Here is a 26,128-nt window from a genome sequence, read left to right as displayed (position 1 = left end):
CCAGCCAGCTTGTAAATCCTTCTTTGCATTTACGTGATGTGCTGCGTACGGAGCCATGGACCAAACGCTCAAAGATGGACACTCGAGAACACCCACATCATTTGCACATGGAGTCATTGTGCTTTCAAATCCCTCAGCTGTAGGGTCTTGTGGAATGGATGCGATTATGGCCATTTAATACAGCGCGTGCATCCTGAGAATAGGCCACCTAAACTACAAGCGCACGTATTGAGCCATCGCAGAACCCCAAGGGAGAATTTATATGTTTATGTATTACAGGGACAAAGTCAAACCAAAATCCCTGCAAATCTGGGAAAACGCAGCTCGGGATTTGTATCCAAGCTTCTCGCTACAGTGGGGCCATGCCGAAACTGCGGATCAAACTGCTGAACTCTGGGAAAGGCTGAAGCTAGAGCTGAATTTTATTTGGATCCACCTCTAGGCTGTTCATAGGGCAGAGGTAGGTGGGTAAGTACATTTGCCTTTCATCTCCCAAGGCGGGTGTATTTAATATCCACTGGCAAAGGTTCTAAAGCGAGATTATATATATATATGGGTTGGGTGAAAAGATAAGGAAAAAAATCAAGAACCCTTTTAAACTGTTATCACCCCAAAATGACTCTGAAATGTTTGTCAAGGCAACTGTGACAATCAGAGTCCAGACACCCGAGGGGGAGGACGGGGGGTCTGAATGCCAAAGAATAAGCAATTGAATCAACTGACTTTATTCAATATTTATTGCACTATAAAAGAGCATTAAGGTCTTTTATGAAAGCTGGTGACCCTCTGGTCATTAATATTATTGCATGATGTGTGTATGGCTAGTGTATAAAGAGGTACATGTGCATGCTGGAAATATGTTACTAAAATATGTTTGGGGAGCAGACTTGCTAAACGTTTATTCTAGACAACGGAAGGTTGTTTTGACCGTTTGTCTGGGTCTCCAGTGTAAATTGAGCAAGGTGATGCCAGAGACAATGGAAGTTACATTTACATACGAATCAACAGGGGGGTTGGGAAATCAAGAGGAAGAGACAAACAGCGGGGGAGAAGAATGCATTTCAAAGGTTTACTGGATTATAAAAAGAAGGGGAGCGAACCCCTTAGTTCTCCATCACTGAGGGGACAAAAGGGCCAGCACCTTTTGATTCTGTGAAAGTTGGCTCCCCTTTCCCGGCGTGTTGGAGATGCTAGTAGCTTGATGTAAGTAAGAAACTGTTTTAGGCAAAGACATAACTGGTTCAAATTACGTTTGAGGCACTAACAAGTGTGTGATTTTTGTTTTGTTTGTAACCCCGTTTTCGCTCTTTTATTCTTGCTTAGCATCACAAATCTGTGTTCTTTATTAATACACGTATCCCTGTTTTATTTCAAAGCTATCTCAGTGCTGTATATTAAACTAAAATGTGGGACCTCAGCAAAACTAACAGACTGGTGGGTGCACTGTCTCCCTGGAAACAGCAGACTTAATAATTTCTGTGAGTGTCCAGTGAGAGGGACTGGACACTAGAGAGAGACATCTCTGGGGGAACTTGGGAACTGGGGTTCATGGAATATTATCTGTAGGGCAAAGTTTAGACTGGCAAAGTCTCAAGGAGTTTGCTGGTAAGGCAGACAGACTGTTGCATGAGGGAGCTGACACACAGTTTAAATTCCAGCAAAAAAAAAATAAAAAAATAAAAATCCAGCTCTCTCTTGCTGAGGCAGAGGGGTGACACAGTGGCTTATGATTCTGGGCACCTCAAGCATAGCATCACAGGAAAGTTGTCTCAGCCTTTGTTCAACCTTTTCTAGAAGGGAGGATGTCATAATTCCTTTCAATCCTGTTCATTGCCCCCACAGAGGTCATGACCCCCCCCCGGCTGAGAACCTGTGGTTTAATAGGTACCCAAGAGGAAGATAGGGGAAGTTTTCAAAATGGGGCCCAAAGCAACTCACCGTGTTCTCAGTACTTATATCCGGAAGACAAAGTCACCCACTGAAAAGCAGACCAAATGCTGGAATAGGGGAGTAACAGGAGCTGGTCAGGAATTTTTAGATGAAATATTTTTGTCAGAAAATGACAATTCATAAAAAGTGAAACTTTTTCCTCGGAAAAGGTTGATTTCAATCAATTTTTCAACTCACAAACAAAATTGAAGAAAAAAAAGGTTTGAAATTGTTGAAATGTTTCATTTAAACTTTTTTCAAAATTAAAAATTCATGTTTTCCAGTTCAAAATGACTTTTGGTTTTGAAATTTAAACTAATAATGTAAAAAGAAATTGCCAAGTATAAAAAAAGGCTGAAATAGAAACAAAATGTTTTGATTGACCCAAATTGATTTTTTTTTTTTTGTTCACAAAAAAGTTCAACTTTTTAAAACTTTTTTGTCCCAGTTTTGGATGGGACATTGTTTTTGAAATTTCAAAATGTTTTGCAGGCTGAAAAAACCATTTCCTGACCAGCTGTAGTAGTAACAAACTGCTGGGTCTCCTTCCCAGGAAGACCTGTCACTCACTAGGGACAGGAGATCCTGTTGTGAGGGAAGAGCAGTTGTGCAGGTACTTGGGTGGTCTGCGGGGTCTCATATAAACTGTTTGAAGCCACATCTTGGGTGAAATCCTGGCCCCATTGAAAGTAATGGGAGTTTTGCCATTGACTTCAACAGGGCCAAGATTTATCCCCTGAACTACAAGATGCTTGTGTGAACTCTGACCCTATTTAGATTCAAGCATCGCTAACTTTTTCCCAACAGCATTGCCTTAGTTCCTGTGGATCAAAACAAGCACAATATTTGAATTTTCAATGAGGCTTCTAAATTCCAGCTCCTGGAACATTTTCAGAGTGCAATTACAAGCAGCTGTTATTTTTTCCCCTGTAAGGAACACGACCACTGAACAGCTGGTAATAGAAAAAACAAACCAACCAGCCACAATCAAACAGAATTCAAGGCCTGTTACCATTATGTAAGATAAATTGTGTTGGGGAGTTACATCAAGATTTATATATACCAGCCAAACACACGCTGTACACGGCATCCCACGTGCCCTGGCAACATGCTTCTCAAATGTCAATTATTCTTGCCCTCATGTTTGATCTTCATTATTGGGCACCAGCCCTCAGTCAGGTCCAGCGGTCAAGACCAAAGATTAAAAGAGGTGAAGCATTTAGCAACTCATGAGCATATCCCCAAGGGCCATGTTCATTTAATGCAGTAAAAAACAGGATACAAGGAACTTGGGCAGCAGTTGTTCAGCAAAAGGGGGCGGCTCGTGAAATATTTATGTTTCAAGGTCTTTAAAGTATCTTTTTCTTTTCTGGTTTTATTAACCCACTGGAAGCTGGCAGCAGAAATGTGTCTCCCGCTCAGTCCCCATCCCCCTTACATGTGCCTAATGGGTTATTAGTGTACGGTCCCTAATGAGTGCCGGCATGGTGCATACTTGGACAAAGTTCATCCATGTGTGAAGGGCAGGAGCACTGCCAGCTTTTCTGACGCCTTAGGCGGCGGAAGGTCCCGCCCCAAAATGCCGCCCCCCCCACAGAGGCGGTGGAAGGTCCCGCCGCCGAAATACCACTGCGGTCACCGCCCCCCAAATTGTAGCACCCTAGGCGACTGCCTAGGTCACCAAATGGGTTGTGCCGGCACTGGTGAAGGAACAACATAAGGCCCATGCATCCCTTAAGTGCCATTTAAGGCCTATTTTGAGGGCTGAAGTGGAATTAAAGTGGTGCTTGTTCCTTGTGCAGGTGTGATTTTTACCCATTGGTTCGTAATTGGACAGCTGGGCCTTGTGAGGGGACTTCATGGGTAGGAAGACCTTCCCTAGGTCTTACTCCTCCTTTGTGCATGCAGGAAGCAGTACAATCTGCTACTTAATCTGTAGTACCTGTGGCACTTAGAGACGAACAAATGTATTTGAGCATAAGCTTTCGTGGGCTAAAACCCACTTCATCGGATGCATGCAGTGGAAAATACAGTAGGAAGATATATATATATATATATACACAGAGAACATGAAAAAATGAGTGTTGCCATACCAACTGTAATGAGAGTGATCAATTAAGGTGAGCAATTATCAGCAGGAGGAAAAAAAACTTTTGTAGTGATAATCAGGATGGCCCATTTCCAACAGTTGACAAGAAGGTGTGAGTAACAGTAGGGGGGAAAAATAAGCATGGGGAAACAGGTTTTACTTTGTGTAATGACCCATCCACTTCCAGTCTTTATTCTTAAGCCTAACTTAATGGTGTCCAGTTTGCAAATTAATTCCAATTCTGCAGTTTCTTGTTGGAGAAAAAAAAACTTCAAAAACAGACTCCAACGTGGGAACTGAACATGTGAGGAAGTGCAACTGTCATGTGAGACAGCAAGAAACCAAACGAAGAAGTCAAAGCCCAGCACTGCTCTCATGACTAGTGATGTGGTGTCCCTGGAGTAAAGACTGAGCCACAGAACTTCCATCCTCCCCGTGAAATGGGGGTCAGTAATCTGAAGCAAATTCCTTCCACAACAAAGGCACCGAACCACACCCTGCTCTCAGTCACACCAACATGGGCCCCCAGTACGTCCCCTGAAGTTATCACAGTTACTCTGGTCTTACACTGAGGAAGGGTGTAGCCTGCAGAGCTTAGTTTAACTTTGCACTAGGACTGAGTACTGATAGCCAGAGAGGGGAGAGTTCACCGTTTAAAAAGGCTCAGAGGAACATAACCTCTATCATACAGGTGCTAACTGGCTCCTTTGCTGGTAGCTTCAGAAAGAGGCCCATGACTGACACAGAATAGAGACAGAGGATGGGCCTTCTAAAGGGACTATGAGAATTAGCTGCCCAGCTCCCACTGAAAGCCAAAGCCCCTTTGAAAATCCACCTTGTCCACATCAGAGGCCTTCTAAGTCAGCACTGCAGCACGTGGGCAGGGGTTAAGGCAACATAGGCCAAAGTTTTGCTCTACGGATGCCCATGTTCTATGGTGAATGGAGGACATCGGTTTCTGGGACTGCCAATCAGCAACATACATAAACCAGTACTTGACCCAAAAGAAAACCAACGCCACTGAATTCTGGAGGCCTACCTGAATCCTTGGCTTTCTTGGCAGCATCGCTGATGTAATCTTGTGACCGTCCATCCGTGAAGACAATGCCCACCTTGGGGACGCCAGGTCTCGCTCCACTGGAGGGATCAAAGGACTTTTCAGTGAGGTGCCTCAGTGCTAGGCCTGTCATGGTTCCTTTCTCCATGTAGGACATCCTTTTCACTGCTGCCTTGATGTCCTTCTTGTTGTTGTACCGTTCCAGCGGGAACTCCTGCCTGACAGAGCTGGAGTACTGGACCAGGCCCACGCGAGCATTTTTATCGGAGACATCCAATGAATCCACAATCTGGTTGATGAACTTCTTCACAAGCTCAAAGTTCTCAGGCCGCACGCTCTTGGAGCCATCAATCAGGAACACAAGGTCAATGGCAGATCCACCACTGCAGGCTGGGGAGAAACAAGAGAACAGGGCAAAGGGAGAAATTCAGCTCCCAATTAACCAGAGAGAGAGAGAAAACAAAAACCAGTATGGCTTTATTAATAATAATAAATCAACATCATAGTAAATCTCAAAAGCATGTCACTTCCCAGCAGATATAGCACCGCTGACATAAATCTTGACCTAGGTCCTTAAGTTGGTCTGGCTAAATATTCAGTTTACGCCATTGCTAGTGATTTTATCTCGCCGCCAAAGCTTTTGGTGACCATGTGGTGTCTGGCCGTGTAGCAGCATTCCTTGGTAATCATATAATAATAATTAATAATAGCTGTTTGGAAAAGGACAATTATTTTTCACACAACTGTTTAATATTATTTCAAAATTTCCCATGAACATTTTTATTTAAAAACCAAAAACCATTTTCCCCCAGTTTTTGAAAACTGTTTTCAGTTAAAATTTTGGGTTTTAGTTAAAAAAAAATCAGTTTTCAAAACTCAAAATCCAAATTATTTTACTGGAATCCAAAAACTTGTACAGAAAAAAATTGGGTTTTTTGTTTTCCGTTTTTAACAACAAAAATTGATAAAAAGAGAATTTTTGTTCATTTTGGACAAAATTCATTTTTCCCTAAAACAAAAAGTTTGACCAAAAAATTCAATCTGACTCTAATAATTAATAGTAATAACACTAATAATAATAAAGCTTTTCACTGGCAGGTATACAGTGCCTTTCGTCTTGGGATCTCCATGCACAGTGAAGCCAATACTTGGTTGAGCCTCTGCGGTAGGCTAGAGAATGCAATTGGCTGAACCTCAAGACCCATTGCAAAGTCTATTTGTTCTCCCAGGCTTTCCATGAGGGGGATGTATTGGGCATGGGGGAAGAGATGAGGTAGGAGCATTTAATCTGTGTGCACTGGGGAGTTTTAACGATGGGCATTGGTCTCATCTGGGAATTGGTGTCATGGGACCCTCCCAAATCGCATCCTTGGTGAAGGAGTGATTAGAGCACAGGAGTCCGGAGGAGGCATAATTCCTGGGGCCACATTGTGTCCCCTCAGGGGGGTGTCCAGAAAAGATTAGCCAATCAGAATGGCGTGAATGTTTCCAAGGGCAGATTTCAGCTCTGCCACTAACAAACTCCTTATTTCGCAGACTCAGTGTGTCTCTTGTTCAAACTGGCAGTGACCGTCTGAGGAGTAAAAGGGAGCATTGAATGGAGCACACACCAAAAGGTTTTGCTCTGCCGGAAATCTCAGAGCCATGAAGTCACTGGGCCCTGACACAGTGACTGATGGTAAATCCTCTTTATTGCCTCGAATCATGCCCCACGCTCAGTGCACAGCGCGGCTGCCGGCTAACTTCAGAGATGGCAACCGAGCCCCTACGGAAACATCCACCTCCTGCCCCTCCCAGCGCCCCACTCTTCTACCAGGGAGGGGGTCCCACATGGGTCTATGGCTTCATTTGGGCCTTGGGGCTCTGCGTGCTGGAGCTCAGACCCACAGATCAATGGGGGCCATGATTAATCTGCTCCTGCATGGAGGGTGTTGGGTGCCTTCCAGGGAATATCTCTGCTAAGAGTGTAAATCAGTCCAAGAGCCTGATCCAAAGAACGTTGGAGTCAATGGAGAGACCCCTATTGATGCCAGCTCTTCCTAGGAGAGCTACTTGGTTAAATTCTCAGTGGTGAGCAACCCAGGGGATTGGGGTGAAGGTACCGTTCTTTTACCCTGCTTTCATCCTCTTGCTTTTCTGAGGCAGTGCCTCGGATATCTCAACAACCCCCTGACATATCACCGCACTGCCACGTTCATATCAGGGATGCACAATGGGATTTACCACTGCAGGTTTTCCCATCGCTGTTCAATGTGAAGCCCTCTTTGCAAGCACAGGTGTATGACCCGGGTGTGCTGACACAGATCTGCTGACAGTCATGGTCTCCAGAGGCACAGAGGTCGGACAGATCTGTAAGGAAAGATACAGAATAAAAATATATTGACCCTGAAGGGAAAAGTGTCAAGGCCGCTTTGACCAAAGACAGCACGAGACTCGTGTTCCTCTATCTGCCTGCATAGCAAGTGCTTTAATGTTCTCCCCTTCTATGAACTCTAAGTCCTTATTTAATAACACATTGCTCGTAGCAGGATGGATCACTCGATGATTGCCTGTTCTGTTCATTCCTTCTGAAGGATCTGGCATTGGCCACTGTCGGAAGACAGGATACTGGGCTAGATGCATGATTGGTCTGACCCAGTATGGCTGTTTTAACGTTCTTTTCTGCTGCAGATCTTAAAGCACCAAGGGAAGTAAGAGTTATTATCTTGATTTTTCAGATGGGGAAACTGAGGTACATAGAGACAGTGACTTGCTCAAGGTCCCTCTGGGGCACCTGGCATTGGCCACTGTCAGAAGACAGGATACTGGGCTAGATGGATCTTTGGTCTGCTCCAGTATGGCCGTTCTTATGTCATGCAACTCGGCGACAGAGCCAGGAATAGAGTCCATGTCTCCACAGTTCGAGTGCAATACCCTATCTACTGGGCAACTCTTTCTCCAACACCCACAGCAGCAGATCACAATTTACTTCACCATTCAATGTTGTTCAATGAGAATTTTGCAATTTTTGTTATTCTTTGAATTGATCACGAATAACTGTGAATAGCCAACGTTCACTCTTCCGGCCCTATGGGTTAGTTGTGATTAGTCCGATAAATCACATGGGATCATTGCTGCTCTCTGGTTAGATTAGTGTGCAAGCAAACTTAAAGTTCATTTTACAGTAATACTTGCACATTCAGCTTTACGTTTGCTGTCTGCGAACACAAGTGCCCGTAGAACTCAACCTGGGCCTGAGCAAACAAAACTGGAATTGAAATCAATGGGCACATCCAGTGCTCAGCTCTGAAAATCAGGCCCCAGGGCATCAATGTTGGTTGAAAGGAAACACAGAGGTGAAACAAATCTGGTGGAAGCCAATTCATTTATAAATCAGGTGAGTATTTGCAGGAAATAGTGTATGCCAGTATTTACCTGGCTCTACCACAACCACAGTGCCTGATTCAAAGTCCATTAAATTCAAATGGGAGACTTTTCATCTGGTCCATATATATGGGGTGGGGAGAGAGACGGGGATAGGAGGAGGAGGAGGAGGAGGAGGAGGACAAATACAAGAATGCTCAAGCCTTCTGATTGTTCTAAACAAAGCAATGTTAACCCCTAGCATTTCTAAGCAACCCTACCATAATGAGTGGGTTAGCATATCTGCAATATAGAAAAGGGGAAATTCAACCCTGGGCAGAGGATATAGACAAGAACTATGCACCATTTAAGTTCACTTAAGTGCTCAAAATAAGCCTTAAGTTGCCTAGGCCTTGAGCTGTCCTGGTGCACCAGGGAGAATCCCCTTGTGGATGTCTAAGGCCTTCACGAAGGGAGATAAGTATCATCATCTCTGTGTTGGGAAAAATAAAGCACAGCGAGGTGAAGTGATTCTCCCAAGGTCCTGGGAACAGAACTCAGGTCTTTTGCCTCCCAGCCCCTGTTCTATGTACTAGCTTCTGCTGGCTTAGCTGCACATTAGCTCCATTTTATAGCTGGGGAAACTGAGGCAGCCACAGTCTCCATAACAAGTCAGAGGCATTTGACTTCGGGTAAGTTGGTTCCCATGTCTGTTCCTAGACTTTGTTTGTGTAGTTAGATTGTAAGCTCTTTGGGCCAGGGACTGTCTTCTTGTGTTTGGATGGTGCCTCTTGGAGCTACTGTAATACGTATTATCAGAGTATGAATCTCCTGCAAACGCCAATTCACACCTACAAGTAACACTTGTGGTAGTTGGGGACTGTGCCATTAAGGGCTGAGCTTCCCAGGCCAAGAGTCTGGGGAAGGTGTTGTGAAGCTCTTGTTGTCATGCAGAGGTGTTGCGTCTAGACACAAAATAAAGGAGATCTCTGGCAAGCACTGAGGCCCAGACCCTGAAAGGTATTTAGGCTCCAAAATCCCATTGATTTCACTGGAAGTTAGGAGCCTTCAAGGATTTGGTCTGGAGTGATCACCAAACACAACACCGAACCCCATGGGAGGGCATTGCTACTTCAAACAAAACCTGCAAGACTGTAGAAGGGAGCTGCAAAAATACTCATTTCCCGTGTCAACTGAACAGGCCCCAGGGTTTCACACACCCTTCCTGCCAAGCACAGATGTGTGGCAACAGTTTGGGAAAGGTGTGACACAATAAAGAGCTGAAGGAGACACACACGGGTAGAGACAGAACTGTGAGATGCTCTGAGACTGACGTGTAACAGGTCACGATTCAATCTTTCTGCTGAAAATGTGTAGGGTAACTAAGAGCAGCCTGGTGCCCAGTTTGTGTGGGATGGTGTCAATGTTGAATCTAACGTGAGCCAGGGGTCTTTTAATCAGATGCAGTTGTGCATACAGTATTGAAAACCAGGTGTTCAGATACTAAGCCTTGGTCTACACTGGGGAGGGGGTTGACCTAAGATACGCAACTTCAGCTACGAGAATAGCGTATCTGAAGTCAACGTATTTAGGTCGACTTACCGTGGCATCTTCACGGCACTGAGTCGACTGCTGCCGCTCCCCCGTCGACTCCGCTTGCACCAGCGGCGGCTCCAGGCACCAGCGCATCAAGCGCGTGCCTGGGGCGGCAAGCCGCAGGGGGCAGCCTGCCGGTCCCTGCGAAGCGGCAGGCAGGCTGCCTTTGGCAGCATGCCCATGGGAGGTCCCCGGTCCCGCGGATTCGGCGGCATGCCTTCAGGCGGTCCGCTGGTCCCGTGGATTCAGCGGCAATTGGAGGGCGGGTATACCAAAGCCGCAGGACCGGCGGACCTCCCGCAGGCATGCCGTCGAATCTGCGGGACTGGGGACCTCCCGCAGGCAAGCCGCCGAAGGCAGCCTGCCTGCCATGCTGGGGCGGCAAAAAAGCTAGAGCCACCCCTGACTTGCACCTCTCGCAGCGGTGCAGTACCGGAGTCTACGGGAGAGTGCTCGGGGATTGATTTATTGCGTCTAGACTAGACACGATAAATCGATACCTGATAGATCGATAATTACCCACCGATCCAGCGGGTAGTGTAGACCTGCCCTAAGGGAATGGACACCCAGATAAAACCTTGAGAGTGAAATCCTGGCCCCACTCAAGTCAATGGAAGTTTCTGAAGCAACTGAAGATTTCACCCTAAGATTAGAGATTTTTGAAAATTCCCCAACAGTTGAAATTTAAAAAAAAAAATGGGCAGGGGGCTACATTTTCACAACATTGTGACATTTCTGCCCCCCCTCCCTTTTTTTTTGGATTGGTTCTACTGCCTGACCGGCAGAGGTTTTCAAATTTGGAATTTTTCTAATTTGGGGGGAAAGAAAAGAGGGAAAGGTCAATGTTTCCCTTCTCATTTTTTTCAGCCAGCTAAGAGCGAGAGAGCTCAGAATACTTGTATTGAGAGAACACATAACGAACCTGTGGAGCTAACTGCCAATAGGCACCATTGAAACCAAGACCTCCGAAGGATATTTTAAAAATGATTACAGAGGAAATAGAACACCCGCCATTATATTAGATACTATTTAAAATTGGAAGGGATATGAAGCTTCCTGATTCCTAAACCTCAGAGCTGGGGGTTAGGAGGAGATTTCCCTTATGGGGCGATTATTCCATTATCCCCTCAAGAATGTCCTCCACCTTCCTCTGAAACAGTTGATAATGGCCACTATTGGACACAATACTGAGCTACACAGATTCCTGTTCAGATTCAGTCTGGTAATTGCTATGTTCCTTTGTTCCTGTCTGTTCACCAAGGAAGGTCTGCCCCCCACCTCAGATCCTCTTGCTACTCCTTTAGGACTTACCACAGAAGGCCTCTTGAAATTTCGTGGCCAGCTTCTCAATGACACTGTAGCTCTCTACATAGTCCACGTGCTCGTCCAGCGGCTCGGTCGCCATTTGCCGAAGAATGTTCTTGTCCACTCGGCCCACCCCAATGGCAAACAGCTCAATGCCAAGGGATCTTGCCCTCGCTGATACATCCTTCACGCCATCCTGGGGGCGTCCGTCTGTCACAATGATCGCCACCTGAGGAGAAGAGGGAGGGAAACAGAAAGAAGAGGTGATCGACTGTCCCCCTGCAATCCATCATGGTAGTTTTTCTACAACATGGATGTGAGCATAGTGTTTGCTCAGGAAGGAATCTGGCTCAATAACTAACTTCTTCATATCCATGGAGTTAAAGCGCTGTACAAAATGGAACCATGATTTCCCTTCCCCACAACACCAGAACGTCAGCATAGTCTTATCTTGTCTGCCCCCATGGTTTGTTCATTTCTGGGCTGCAGGGGTTAAATTGACATTGTCTTAAACATCTTAAATAGGGGATGGCTGGATGATACCAGATTTAAGGAAAACAGAGTAGGGGCAGCCTTCTTAACACACAGCATTAACACTGGATCAAACGCAGCAGTCGTTGCTTACCCAAAACTCCTGCTGAAGTCAATGGGAGTTCTGACTAAGTAATGGCTGGAGGAGGGAGTTCGCCCAATAACAGTGCCTTTAATTCCATCTGAGGATATTGAAGCACTTGGCAAACATTAAGTGATTAAGCTTTATCTCCATTTTACAGATGGGAAAACTGAGGCATAGAGAGCAGAAATGGCTTGCTTAAGGTTAGTGACAGAGTCAACATTTTTGACTCTTAGGTCCCCGCTATAAACAGCAGGGGTAAGATACTGGCCCATTTAAGTCAATGGCAAAATTAGCATTGGCTTCAATGGGGCCAAGTGAACTGCTAAGCCAAATCAAATCTGTTTCATAGGCAAATGTCCTTGGTAATAGAGAAGATAAAGAAACGTGAGTAGAAAAATGCAAAAAATAGCTAATTTAACCGCAGTAGTAGAATTCTCAGTGACCCATCAACACACAGGTCCTTAAGGTTAATCTTATGTATTATTCACCTTCACATTTACACAATAGAAATCACAAGTAGAGCAGAGGAATGTTTTTGGCAAAGAGTAAATTCACCAAAAAATGCCATTTTTCGGGGTATCAAAACTATTCGTGAATTTGGGTAAAATCCAGCAAATAGTTTCCGACAAAACAAATGAAAACAAGAAATGTTGAAATGGTTCGTTTTAAAAAAATGAAAAAAGAGACATTCTGAAATAAAATGTGGAATCCAAATGACATTTTCTTAATGAAAAATGTCAAACATGTTTGAGGTGACATGTCATTTTGAAATGACATGTCATTTCCTTTTGACTTAAACTAAATGTTTTCAGTTTTTCATTTTGGCGAGAAAAATAGAATTAAATGTTTTCAGTTTCAGTTCAAAACAAGCCAATGTTTATTCATATCTTCGCTTCAGCCATTAGACCAAACAATCTATTATTCACTCAGGGCTAATCAGAGAGAATTTGGATGGAGGACTCACCAGGGGCCTAGTTAGGAGTAGCTTTAGCTTTAAGGCTGCCCTCCATTGCTGTGGGGGGCAATATCATCTCATGCCAGGAGTTGGCCCTTGGTTTATATCAAAGATGAGCAAACCTCAAAAGACATGGGCCTTCTATTCTGATAAGTGCCCATAAATTCATGTGCTTAGTGGAACGACCTTAACCTTTTGGGAGCTGTAACATCTCAACGCCATTTGGGGAGGTGGTTTTACTGCGTCTCCATAACAGGGCTCTTAAATCAGCTGGAGACAACTTTGAATGTAGACACGTGCACAAATAGGTCAACATAACATGTTGACCAGACATTAGTGTTAGCAACCTGCAGTTTATGGACAGCGATGATTTCCTGCTCCTTTCACAAGTCTGCCTCAAAGTTAAGAACAGCAAGGCAAACGAGTAGGCACAAAACAAAGAAAACACCAAAATCTGATCAGATAAGAGTACAGTCTCAGCAAGGGGCCATGGTGACAGAACAGCATTCCATCGGCCACCACTAGAACCTAATCAATAGAATTTTAGCCGCAGATACAGTAGGATGTTACAGCCGATTGGAACATTTTTGGTTGAAATGAAATTTTGCTAAAAGCACGTTATTTCATCACTTCTCTTTGCAATGACATAGATATTCCTTTTTTCATCAGAGACAGAATGTCTCACGCTCAACAACTTGGTGGTTATAGCATTAAGCAAGGATGTGGGAGACCTTCAAGTCCCTGCTCTGCCTTATTCAGAGCAGAGTTTATCATCCCAGATCCTTCTAAGGGCAGGTCTACACTTACAACGCGGCATTGAAACGGCTACACCCAAGTAGCTACACCACATTGCTGCTAAATGGTATTGTGGTCTTCTGGACAGCTCTATTTGAAACCTAACAAGAGCACAAGATCTCTGGCGTTTGCTGTTTCCAATGGTGGCAGAAATATTGCAAGCACAGTCTCTCGTGGTTCAACGCTTCTGCTTCTGGCCAGACTCTGGAAATGTGGGTGTGAAAAAGATTAATCTGTGAAAATCATCACTGCACGCTGCAAGATGAGTCTCTACCAGGAGAGAAATAACGTTCCATTGCCATGTAACTTTCTTCCTTCCTTTATTGACTTGCAGCTTTAATAGAAATATCAGCCAAAGTCAAGCAGGGCTCCCCTCCCTCCTGTTTCTGCAGAAATCACCCATGCAATCCATTCTTTTTGCCAGAAGAGAGAGCCATTGATTCAGCAACTCTGCGTGAAAAATGCCACTCAGCAAATGGCAGCATAAACTTGCTTTCATGCGCTGGGGCTCTGAGATGGGTGCTACCGATTACAGCTTATCAACATGAGTCATTATCAACTAGCTTTAGCGAGGGACACCACACAATGAACAGGGTTCTGTCAGTACTTAAGTGTCTCTCTAACAGGATCTATCACTAGCGGTTGGATGCATTCCTTGCATTTTCTTTGTCTGAGGCAGATAAGTGAAGTGAAGCTCCCAGGCTAATCAGTAATTCCACTTCCTTAAGCCCACTGACAACCTGCACAGATCGGAGATGAGCCTGAACCAAAACCACAGACCTGATCCCTGGGGATGTCTGATATCCAACCAGAAGCCTGGATCCAATGGAAATTAGGGCTCAAGCGCCGAGCAGCTGTGGACCCCAAATTCATATCAGTTCCTGACAAGGCCGGCTCCAGCTTTTTTGCCGCCCCAAGCAGCGAAGAAAAACCTGATTGAACTGCCGCCGAAGAGGAAGAGAGGGAGTGAAGGACTCTCCCCTCCGCCGAATTACCACCGAAGCCTGAAGCAGAGCGATTTGAGTTGCCGACAGCGAAGAGGAAGAGAAGGACCCGCGGCCGAATGGCTGCCGCAGACCCGGACGTGCCACCCCAACAATGGACGGACGTGCCGCCCCCTTCCATTGGCCGCCCCAGGCACCTGCTTCCTTTGCTGGTGCCTGGAGCCAGCCCTGGTTCCTGAGCTTTGCCACTTGAGCCTGTGCTTAGGGCAGGTCACGTTTTAGGACCGTGTGGCATGCTGGGAATGCAGCATGGCGCGGTGGCTAGAACTCAGGCTGGGCATCAGGACGCCTGTGTTCTTGTCCCAGTTTTGCCACTGACCTGCTCTGTGACTATGGGCCAATCAGTGTGTCTCTTTCTCCTTCCCCCCACCCCAGCGTTTCTCTGGCAAGGTGGAACAGTCTGTGGCTATCTCTACATCTGGAGCTACGGGGCCCCAGCTCATGTAGACATACCCATGCTAGCTCTTATGGGCCAGCATGCTACAAAACAGCATCGGTGGAGCGGTGGCGTTCCAGTGGATTTGTACGCAGGACAGATAGCCCCTGCCCCAGCTATGCTGCTATTTTTAGGGGACTAGCTCAATGGGAGCTAGGGTGCGTATGTCTACACAAGCTGGGAATCACACCTCCGGCTCCACATGCAGGTATATCCTCCCACTCTGCATCTCCAGTGCCTGGCGCAATGGAGCCCTGGCCTCAGCTGGGGCCTCTAGTTTATAGGACTAGGATAATAACCCTTTGAATATATTTTCTGAGTTCTCTAGCTGTGCTCACTGTATGCGATGTGGTAGAAAAATGGTCAGAAACCAACAAGAGCAGCAATTCATATGTAACTAGGCCCTTGTGTTTGTGTATATTTGGGATCCACCTGAGTCTAGCAACCTGTTGCAAAAAGGAAGCATTTGGAGAAGGCACCAGGAAGTTAGTCTGTGTGCACATGGCTGGAACACTGGCTGGAGTTGCAGCATCTCTGTCATGAGTTCTCTCAATAAAGAGCCAGTTTTGTTTTACAAATGGGGAGTCGCTCATGTTGTTGCCCAGCATGCGATACATGAAACACTGAGCCTGTGTGGTTTCTTCGCAGTGTTTTTCTTGGGTAAAGAGACAAAGACACACCAGGGCCACTAGGTGATGCTGCGCTAATAGTAACATGGCAGCCTTGCTGAGTGGGCCGAGAAGAGGGTCTGTAGTAGGGGAGCCTATGACAAGTTCAGAGGGTCATAATCAGAGAAGTATTAGGGATGGATAAACTGGTTTGATTGTTAACATAGCTGAGCTGAATCGCCACCCTAGCTCCTGACTGACTCTGAACTGAACCTTACATTTTTTGAGGTTCAAAAATTTCCACCATTATGGTCCACTTTCTCTACAAGTCTCTGACTTTCCCAACTCCAGACTCCTCCCTGCGCTTCTCCTGCGGTGGGCAGCTGTCCCCTGTGCTGTCAGGGCCGGCTCCAGCATTTCTGCCGCCCCAAGCAAAAAAAAAAAAAAAAAGACGTGATCGGCGGCAGCAGTTCAGCGGCAGGTCCTTCGCTCCTAGAGGGAGTGAGGGACCTGCCGCCCCCGAATTGCCGCAGGTGCCGCCCCTCTCCCTTGGCCACCCCAAGCACCTGCTTGTTAAGCTGGTGCCTGGAGCCGGCCCTGTGTGCTGTAGTGACATGATCTAGGTCTAGTGAACTAGGATAAATCCCTATTTGCAGCAAGTCCTAGGTATTCCCCGCATTAGTATAGGGACATGGAGGCAATCCTGTGGATTCTGAGGCAGGCGTATCTAATGATTGAAGGCATAGCTGGATGTTTTCAAGGGCTCTCACTGTAGCAATCAATGCAGTCCCCACACCTTGGGAGGGGAATGGATATGTGAATACCCTCCTCACTTTTGTAATCTTTGCAATATGATGATCCAATTCTTGCTGTTCCTAAAGGAAGACAATAATACGCCAAAGTCCCTGCAGCCTTTGCTGGTGGAGTAGCCAGACCTTTGCTTTGGGCTACAGGAGAGATGTAAAACAAATATATTTACTGTGGTCCTTTTGTGCCCCTTTCCTCTGGGAGCATAGCTGGGCCAATGCTCTTGGGGTCCTCCTAGCACGTGTGCTAGATATCTGGAAACAGTAGTGTGGATTTTCAAAAGCATGAGGTTTTGGCCTTGCTCTGCTCCCACTACAGTCAATGGCAGTTTTCCTATTGACTTTAACAGAAGCAGGATTGGCCCAGCACTTTCCATGTTTAGATTTCTAACCGGTCAGACCCACTGACTACAGTGGGTTTAGCCAGGAGCGGAATTTGGCTCACAAGATGGGAAACCATGGCCTTCAGGCTAGAAAGATGATGTTAAAAAGAACAAAGCATTTAAAAAAACGAAGTAAAAAGTCTGTTGTCTATTAAGTCCCTCCCACAACAGGCTTGGAAGCTCAGTAACAGTGGAGAATGAAAAAGAAATGGAAAGACCTGCAGTGAATAAAGAGCTGGTTGACAGATAGGAAGATAAAGGTAGGGGGAAATGGCGGCGTGCTCAGAAATCAGGACTAAGAATTGGGTAGTTGACTTAAGGGGCTGGGTCCTCAGCTGATGTAGCTCAGTGGGATGAACTGTGCATTAGCCTGATTTGCTGAGGGGTGACATTTTTTAGGCTAGTAAAACTGAAAGGGAATTGTGAAGAACTTCAGAAGAGCCTGGGTGATATGGATGGCAGCGCAGACCAGAGTGGGGCAATAATGCACATTGGAAAGAATTCTTTTAAACTACTTGAAATGGATTAGTGGGATAAAGATCCTGACATTTTCATGGCCAGCTCAAGAAAGCTGTCTCTTCAGGGTGCACAATGGTCAAAGCAGCATATAAATGTCAGACTGTATTAAGCAAAGGAACAGAGAAGGATACGGAAAATATTATAATGGCATTATATAAATCAATGGTACAACCTCACCTTGACCCAGCCTTCGTCTCCTTGTCTTAAAATAGAGAGCTGAATTAGAAAAGGGCTGAAGAAGCTAGAGAAAAATGGAGAGAGGTCTGTGGGGCAAAGTCAGATTGAGTGATGGGTGTGTTTCATATGAGAAGGAATTTAAAAGCCTGTAGCTGTTTATTTAATTTGAAAAGATGCAGAGGAAGAGAAGATAAGGTGGAGGTATATATAATAATGGTATAGAGAAGGCCAGTCAGACACTCCAATTTATCCTCTCATAGGCACCCAGTGCAATTACACATCAGTAAAACAAAGGCACAGATTTTGGCGGGAAAGGGGATATTTTTTGACCAAGGAACCAGCCAAGGTCAAAGGAAGCCGGCTGGAGCCGAGAGAGAGAGAGCAGACAACAAGCTCCAGTGGAGAAGCCATGCGAAGAGAGGTCCAGGAGAGAGGATTTGGAATCCAGAAAGGACACTGCCCCACATCCTGAAGAATGCTCCAGAGACGTGAGGAAAGGGCATACAGGTGTTTTATGGTTTAGTCTGGATCTGTATATTTCTTGTGCTGTCTGCAGTAGAGAGTGACTGGTTTGGGAACCCATTTGCAAAGCCTGTGTGTTATGTGCTTCCCCGGAGAGGTCAACTGTAAATCAGAGTGCCCGTGAGGTTGGAGCTCGGGGAAAGGGTGCGCTTGAGGCTACTGGGGAGTCTGGAGGAGCCAGCAGTAGGTAGCTAGATGGTGGGGGTCTTAGCTCTCAGAATAGGGTGCTCCCCAGAGGATCTGCCCCCCAAAAGTGTTCCTAGACTCTGCTCAGACTCAAGAAAGCTTAAAAACACATGGGATTCAAGCACAGAATCCTAGTGCGTATTGAGAAGGAGGAGCTGGACAAGGGCTTTGGCACCGTCCGACAGCTGTTTTGTGGCCTGCATAAGGCGAGTTTGATGGGTTCCAGCTGACATGAACCCAAGTCTCAAAAACCACCACCACAATTTGGCACTAACTGGCACTCTTGCTGGCACTGTCAGGAAAGACGCCAAGAGCCAAATGGTCCATAGAGATTCAAGTGCCCCTGCCCCCATCCTGGATTAACCAGGAGACCTTTAACGACCTGAAACTCAAATATATGTAAGCGGGGGAATAGTCCTGCTATTGTGGGGGATTCTTCTGGCTTATAAACTACCCGGTGAAGGGGACTAGCAAAAGGATTTGAGTTTTCGCTTCTACTCCCTTTACCCAGAGCCCTGCCTGACCTCGAGGGCTCCCCTTCCACTCTCCTGTGTGGCAGAGTCCTCGGAACCCCAACAAGGCTGGGCCCAGGATTCCTGGGGGGCTCGACCCCCAACCTTGTCGTGGTCACTTAGGGCAGGGGCTAGGGTGTCCCCACTCCGGGGGGCTCTCTCTGCACAGGATGCTTCCCTGACCCACTGATCATTGCAACAGCTCAAAGCAAATACTGCTCCAGCCCCAGCTCCAGCCTCAGCTCCAACCTGCCCCAGCGCTGCCGCTGCTCGGCCTCCAGCCCCCTGGGCTCCTTCTCTGGCCCCTCTGGCTCTGTGGCTGCAGCCCTGCTCCCAGCACTGACCTGCTCCCTGGGCTGCTTCTCTGGCTCTGTGGATCTGGCTCGGCCCTGCTCCCCGGCTCAGCTCGGGCCCCTGCTCTCCCCTTAGCTCGGCCCCTCTCTGTTCCAGGCAATTCCAGCTCACATGCAGGACGGGACCCACCCTGGCCTCCTGACTCCCTCATTGGCCTGCCACCCTGTCAATCAGGCTCACCTGGAGCACTGGCCTCTCCCCATTGTTCCTGGGGACTGTCAGTTTCAGGGTCCTGATTTCCCACCGACCCTCCCCCTTCCTTTTGGTACTGGGAACTAGCAACCAACCCTCTCCCCCACACTGAATGTTAGTAAGGGGACAACAGTCCCCTTTACATATAATCATACAAAAAAATGGAAGCTAGGTCAAATGAGGGTGACCAGATGACAAAGATGAAATATCGGGATACTACCAGAAAACACAGCAATGACCAAAGTGCCTTTTTTTGTTTCAGTTTCCACCAAAAAGGTTAGCCGTGATCGAAAGACTAACATAGTAAACATCTGTGTAAATGGGGTAGGATCTGAGGCTAAAATAGAGAAAGAAAAAATTAGGTATTACTTAATTGGATGTCTCCAAGTCTCAGAGCCTGAGAAAATGCATCCTAGAATACATACTTAAGGAACTGGCTGAAAAGATCTCTGACCCATTAGCGATTATCTTTGAGATCTCATGGAGGATGGGAGAGATCCCAGAGGACTGGAAAAGGGGAAATATAGTGTCAATCTATAAAAAAGGGAACAAGGATAACCCAGGGAATTCCAGACCAATCAGCTTAACTTCAGTACCTGGAAAGATAATGGAGCAAATAATCAAAAAATCAATTTGTAAGCCCCTAGAATAGAATAGTGATAAATAACAATCAACATGGGTTTGTCAAGAACAAATCATGTCAAACCAAACGCATATCCTTCTTTGACAGGATAACTGTCATAGAATCATAGAATATCAGGGTTGGAAGGGACCTCAGGAGGTCATCTAGTCCAACCCCCTGCTCAAAGCAGGACCAATTCCCAACTAAATCATCCCAGCCAGGGCTTTGTCAAGCCTGACCTTAAAAACCTTGTGGATGGGGATATATCTTGACTTTAGGAAGGCTTTTGATACTGTCTCACATGACTTTCTCATAAGTGAACTAGAGAAACATAGGCTAGACAAACCTGCTATAAAAGGGGTGCACAGCCGGTTGAAAAACTGTACTCAGAGAGCAATTATCAATGGTTCACAGTCAAGCTGGAAGGGCATATCAGGTAGGGTCCCACAGGGATCTCTCATGGGTTTTATTTAGTAGCTTCATAAATGATTTAGCTAATGGCATAGAGAGCACACTTATAAAGTTTCCGGACAATACCAAGCTGGGAGAGGTGGCAAGCACTTTGGAGGACATGATTAGTGTGATGTTGCACCCCACAATGCTTTATAGAAATATGCTTATGAGTAAACATGACATAACCGGAATATGTTTTATGCTAGATATGTCATGTAACATATCTTTGCAAAGGTTATGTTCTTCTGCATGTATTCATCCTATTTGTATGCATGTATCATTTTTATATCTGAAGTTATGAGCATTGGCTCTATGCTTGTATTTAAAGTGGTTGCTGTAGAAAGCACCCAAGGCAGATTTGATCAACATTGTGTGAAGGGAACCTCGATAGACGCCAGTCCACATCTGAGCTTTCCTGGGAACATCCTGTAGAAAACTGAGTCATGCATGGACATATGACTTGCCCATGTGACTCCAAAACTCCATTTTGTAGCTGGATTCTACACAGGGGGGAAGAGGGGTTTCCACTCACAAGAGAGAAACTATATAAGTCCCTGGAAAACCCCTCCATCTTGTCTTCATCTGGCTCAAGAGATAGCCTCTCCACCCCAAAGAAATGCCTAAAAGAAACTGGAACAAAGGACAGTAACTACTGGGGTGGGAGTGATTGCGGGACCCAGATTAGAAGGAGGATAGTCTGTAAAAGAAGCTTATTGGAACATCTCTGAGGATGAGATTTCATCTGTAATCACTTTCTTACTGTATTAGGCTTAGATTTGCATGTTTTATTTTATTTTGTTTGGTCATTTACTTTGCTCTGTCTGTTATTACTTGGAACCACTTAAATCCTACTTTTTGTATTTAATAAAATCACTTTTTATTTATTAATTAACTCAGAGTGTGTATTAATACTGGGGGGGGGGAACAGCTGTGCATCTCTCTCTATCAGTGTTCTAGAGGGCAAACAATTTATGAGTTTACACTATATACGCTTTATACAGGGTAAAACGGATTTATTTGGGGTTTGGACCCCATTGGGAGTTGGGTATCTGAGTGGTGGAGACCGGAACACTTCTTAAGCTGTTTTCAATTAAGCTTGCAGCTTTTGGGCGATGTAGTTCAGACCTGGGTCTGTGTTTGTAGCAGGCTAGCGTGTCTGGCACAACCAGGCAGGGCACTGAAGTCCCAAGCTGGCAAGGAAAACAGGCTCAGAGGTAGTCTCGGCACATCAGGGGCAGTCCCAACGTGGGTTTCTGTGATCCAACCCGTCACAATTAGAATTCAAAATTATCTTAACAAACTGGAGAAATGGTCTGAAATAAATAGGATGAAATTCAATAAGGACAAATGCAAAGTACTCCAGTTAGGAAGGAACAATCAATTGCACAAATACAAAATGGGAAATGACTGCCTAGGAAGGAGTTCTGCTATAGAGATCAAAAACTAAATATGAGTCCACAATATAATACTGTGGCAAAAAAGAGAATACATCATTCTGGGATGTATTACCAGGAGTTTTGTAAGTGAGACACAAGAAGTAATTCTTCCACTCTACCCAGCATTGATAAGGCCTCAAATGGAGTACTGTGTCTGGGCACCACACTTCAGGAAAGATGTGGATAAATTGGAAGAAATCCAGAAGAGAGCAAAAAATAATTTAAGATCTAGAAAACATGACCTATGAGGGAAGATTGGGAAAAAAGGGGGGGTTGTTTAGTCTGAAGAAGAGAAGATTGAGGGTGGACATAAGTCTTCAAGTACTTAGAAGGTTGTTATAAAGAGGAAGGTGATAAATTGTCCTTTTTATCCACTGAGGACAGGACCAGAACTAATGGGCTTACATTGCAGCAAGGGAGATTTAGGTTAGACATTAGGAAAAGCTTCGTAACTGTCAGGGTGGTTAAGCACTGAAACAAATTACCTAGGGGGGTTGTGGAATCTTCATCATTAGAGGTTTTTAAGAACAGGTTAGACAGACACATACCAGGGATGGTCTAGATCAGTGGTGGGCAACCTGCATCCTGGGGATTGCATGCGGCCCGTCAGGGTAATCCGCTGACGGGCCGCGAGACAGTTTGTTTACATTGACCATCCGCAGGCACAGCCACCCGCAGCTCCCAGTGGCTGCGGTTCGCAGTTAGCTCTGCAAACATGAGGAATGAAAATCCAGTCACTTTCCAAGGTCCCTAAATATGACTGTAGATGCCTAATTTTAGGCAGCCTCGTTTGAACGAGTTGGGCTTACTTATTCTGTTTTTCAGCTCCCTTCAGCTTTTAAATTAGGAAAATGGTCCGTAATAATCACTGGGGTAACTCTGTGGAGGTTGGTGGAGTTGCACTAGGGTTGACTTTGGCTGTGAGGCAAATTTATAAATATTTGCAAAGGGCCCAGGGATCCCTAGATGGAAGGTGCCAGAGAAAATACAAAGTCCAGATTAGAATTGAAAATGACCTTGACAAATTAGAGAATTGGTCTGAAATCCACAAGATGAAATTCAACCAAGACAAGTGCAAAGTACTTCACATATTGAGTGACCCGTGGTTCTTGTGTTATGTGAAGGAGTAAATACTCTTCCTTATTCACTTTCTCCATGCCGTTCATTTTAAGAACGGCCAGGCTTAGGAAGGAAAAATCAAATGCAACTACAAAATGGGGAATAACTGGTAAGGTGGTAGCAGTGACAAGGATCTGGGAGCATTAGTGGAGCACAAATTCAATGTGAGTCAATAATGTGATGCAGTTGCAAAAAAGTTTTTTTTTAACAGGAGTGTTGTATGGAAGACACAGGAGTGACTGTCCTGCTCTTCTCAGCCCTGGTGTGGCCCCAGCTGGAGAACTGTGTCTAATTCTGGGTTCTGCCCTTTAGGCAAGATGGTGATAAATTGGAGCGAGTCCAGAAGAGAGCCACAGAAACCATCAAAGGTTTAGACAACCTGACCTATGAGAAAAGATTTTAAAAACTGGACATGATTAGTCTTGAGAAATAAAACGGAGGGACCTGAATACGTTAAAGGCTGTTATAAAGAGGACTGTGATCAATTGAACTATAAGCCACTGAAGGCAGGACAAGAAGTAATGGACTTAATTTGCAGCCAGAGAGATTTAGGTTAGCTGTTAGGAAAACCTTTCTAACCAGAAGGGGAGTTAAACTCTGGAATAGACTGACAATTGTGGAATCCCCGTCACTGGAGGTTTTTAAGACCTGGCTGGACAAATACCTGTCAGGGCTGGTCTAGGTTTATTTGGTCCTGCCTCAGCGTAGGGGTCTGGACTTGATGACCTCTGAAGGTCCCTTCCAACCTGACGTTTCCATGATTCTATGAAATCCCACTGCTCGTCCTTTGTCGTCCTATTCCTTGTGGCAGATTGCCACGCTCCCTCTGTCACCCTCTAACTCAGAACATAGCGGGGTTAAATTAATTCAGTAGCACTTGAAAACTGAAAGTGAGTTCAGCTTAGTCAGTGCCTCTGAAATCTGTCGGTGGGAATAATTCCTTTTGGTTAATACTGTCCTACATTGGCAGGAGAAAGACAGGACTGGGGAAGAGATGGGTTGCGGTGACATTGGCTTGAATAGTTTACTTGTGGAGGACACACACAAGTGAATTGCAAGGCAGCTGAAGTTTCTGCCCATCTGCAATGATGCAGCAATAGCCCAATTCTAAATCCCGGTTTCTGTTTCAAAGACAAGAACTAGGGAATTAAATAAGAGTCCCTGACTTCTATAGATCAGTCCGTATTTTGTGTGTGTGTGTGTGTGTGTGTGTACACACTTATACAACACACACTCAGATCCTTCAGCTGAATTCTGATTACGGTTGGAAAAGCGACTGTAAAACAGGACCTTCTTGCATGTCATGGACCAAACTGATCCCTGGCATAACACCTTTAACTTCAGCAGAGTGAAACCAGAGATCTGCTCTCCATCCTGTGAGTCACAACTGCTGATCTCATTTGCAAAAGCAAGTGTTACTCCCAGTAGTCCAGCAGGAGTTGATACAGTTCTGGGAGCTGGGTTCTGTACTCCCTCACCCTGCCCATTCAGTTCCAGCTGCAGCTACCTGGTTATCAATAGAGGTGTAAAAAGCAAGACAAATCAAGCTGGATTGTTCAGCTCAGTGGGGTTTGTGGAGCTTTTGGTTTCGAATCAGGGCACTTGTGATCTGGATTCATTGAGTGAGACTTGATCCTCCATACAGCAGAGAAAGCAATGTTAATGTTTTGGGTGGTGATCTTTAACTGTTGGTTTTTCTAGATATTTCCCAAACTTTTTTGTTCATTTCTTTTTCAACGAATAACCAAATCCAAAAACTGAAATACTGGGGGGAGGGGGACTGCAGCTTTGAAATCCAAACATTTGATATATATTTTTCTCCCAGAAGACAAAAAAAATCGAAACATGTTTGGTTTACATTCTCTCATTAAGATGACCAAACTGAAGACGTTCAACCAATGAAAATGTATTAATTTTTAAAAACCACAAATTAATTTATTTTCCAAAAATGTTCAGTTAAAAATTTGCATGCTCTTTTAGTACTAATAAACAGGCACATTTTGACTAAAATGAAAATTTTCCACAAAAATGTTTCTTTGGACAGAAAAAACATTTCTCTTTTTAAAAAAAATGTTTAAGTAAAAATATTTTGACCCCATTTTAGTCTTGTATCATCATTATTACAGAATGGCTTCTCAGAGAAGGGGGGGGGGGATAATTTGTGATAGAGCCAAAAATAACTAACTAGGTAGTCGCTAACTTTTTTCCTTATCACAAAAATGGGACCAAATCCATCCCTGTATAAAGAGACATGGAGCATCTCCCATTGACTTACACCAGGAAGGAATCTAGTCCATTGTTTTCTGCTCTGCTTTGGGTTTTTGCAATGGCTGTTCCTAAGACCAGACAAAAATACTGTAGCAGGTGGTTGCTGGGTTTTCATTTTTTTTTTATTATTTTATTATTACACTGTGAATTATCCATTGTAGACAGGCTAGGAGGAATGTCAGTATCTGCTTGGCATTATTTTCCCAAAGGCCAGTATCAGACAATAGAGTGCACTGTTCTTTAGCACATAATAAAGTAAAATCATATTACACTGAGCACAAAGCTACCTAAGAGTTCAGAACATGCCCAGCCATCTCTCAGTGAAGTAACAACTGTGTTTGCTAGGTAGACCCAGATGAAAGGAGGCCCTGTCTTTGTCCCTATTTCATTGAGTTTTCACAGTCGAGTTTGCCACCTCCAAGCTGCGCTGGGCTGCTAGCTAACTGACAGGAGAGCTTTGTGGGAAACATTAATATCCTTCCCTCGTGTCCCATGCTCCCACTGCTACTACTGTCTCTCCCTGGAAAGGTCTTGCTGGGAATAAACTTTTTCATGCGAGAAGCAGAACTGCTCTTTAGGGGGTGAGCTGTAGGTCAGGTTCAGAGAGGAGGGAGGCTTAAACCCGTCCTAGGAAATGTTTCCTCTGAAGCTATTCCCAGTTCCACAGGACCACTGCCAATTCATTCAGGCTGCCTGGCTTCAGGGAATAAAACTCTGGGGGAGGGGAGAAGAGTTCCCTAGCAGATTAAAGCAGGAATTTTGATGCCCCAGGCTCTGCATTCAGAAGGAGCCTTCAAGTGTGGGATGAAGGAACAGTGGGCTCTAAGGAGCTGCTCTCTGCGATGCA

The 26,128-nt window shown here is 45.2% G+C and overlaps 1 protein-coding gene across 1 annotated transcript in view; it reads right to left on the bottom strand.

Annotated features, from left to right (window-relative positions):
* MATN1 (matrilin 1) overlaps positions 1-26,128 on the bottom strand; it is a 39,399-nt gene that overhangs the window by 5,027 nt on the left and 8,244 nt on the right. The window contains exons 3-5 of the mRNA XM_054011884.1: positions 11,325-11,547; positions 7,299-7,424; positions 5,058-5,465 (exon numbers count right to left, since the gene is read on the bottom strand). Of these exons, the coding sequence (XP_053867859.1) occupies positions 5,058-5,465; positions 7,299-7,424; positions 11,325-11,547 (757 nt within the window). The remainder of the gene's footprint in view (positions 1-5,057; positions 5,466-7,298; positions 7,425-11,324; positions 11,548-26,128) is intronic.

Source organism: Malaclemys terrapin, chromosome 22, assembly GCF_027887155.1.
Source record: "Malaclemys terrapin pileata isolate rMalTer1 chromosome 22, rMalTer1.hap1, whole genome shotgun sequence".
In the NCBI taxonomy this organism is placed as follows: domain Eukaryota; kingdom Metazoa; phylum Chordata; order Testudines; family Emydidae; genus Malaclemys; species Malaclemys terrapin.
Note: the sequence above shows the minus strand (reverse complement) of the source record. Positions and strands in the feature narration are given on the sequence as shown.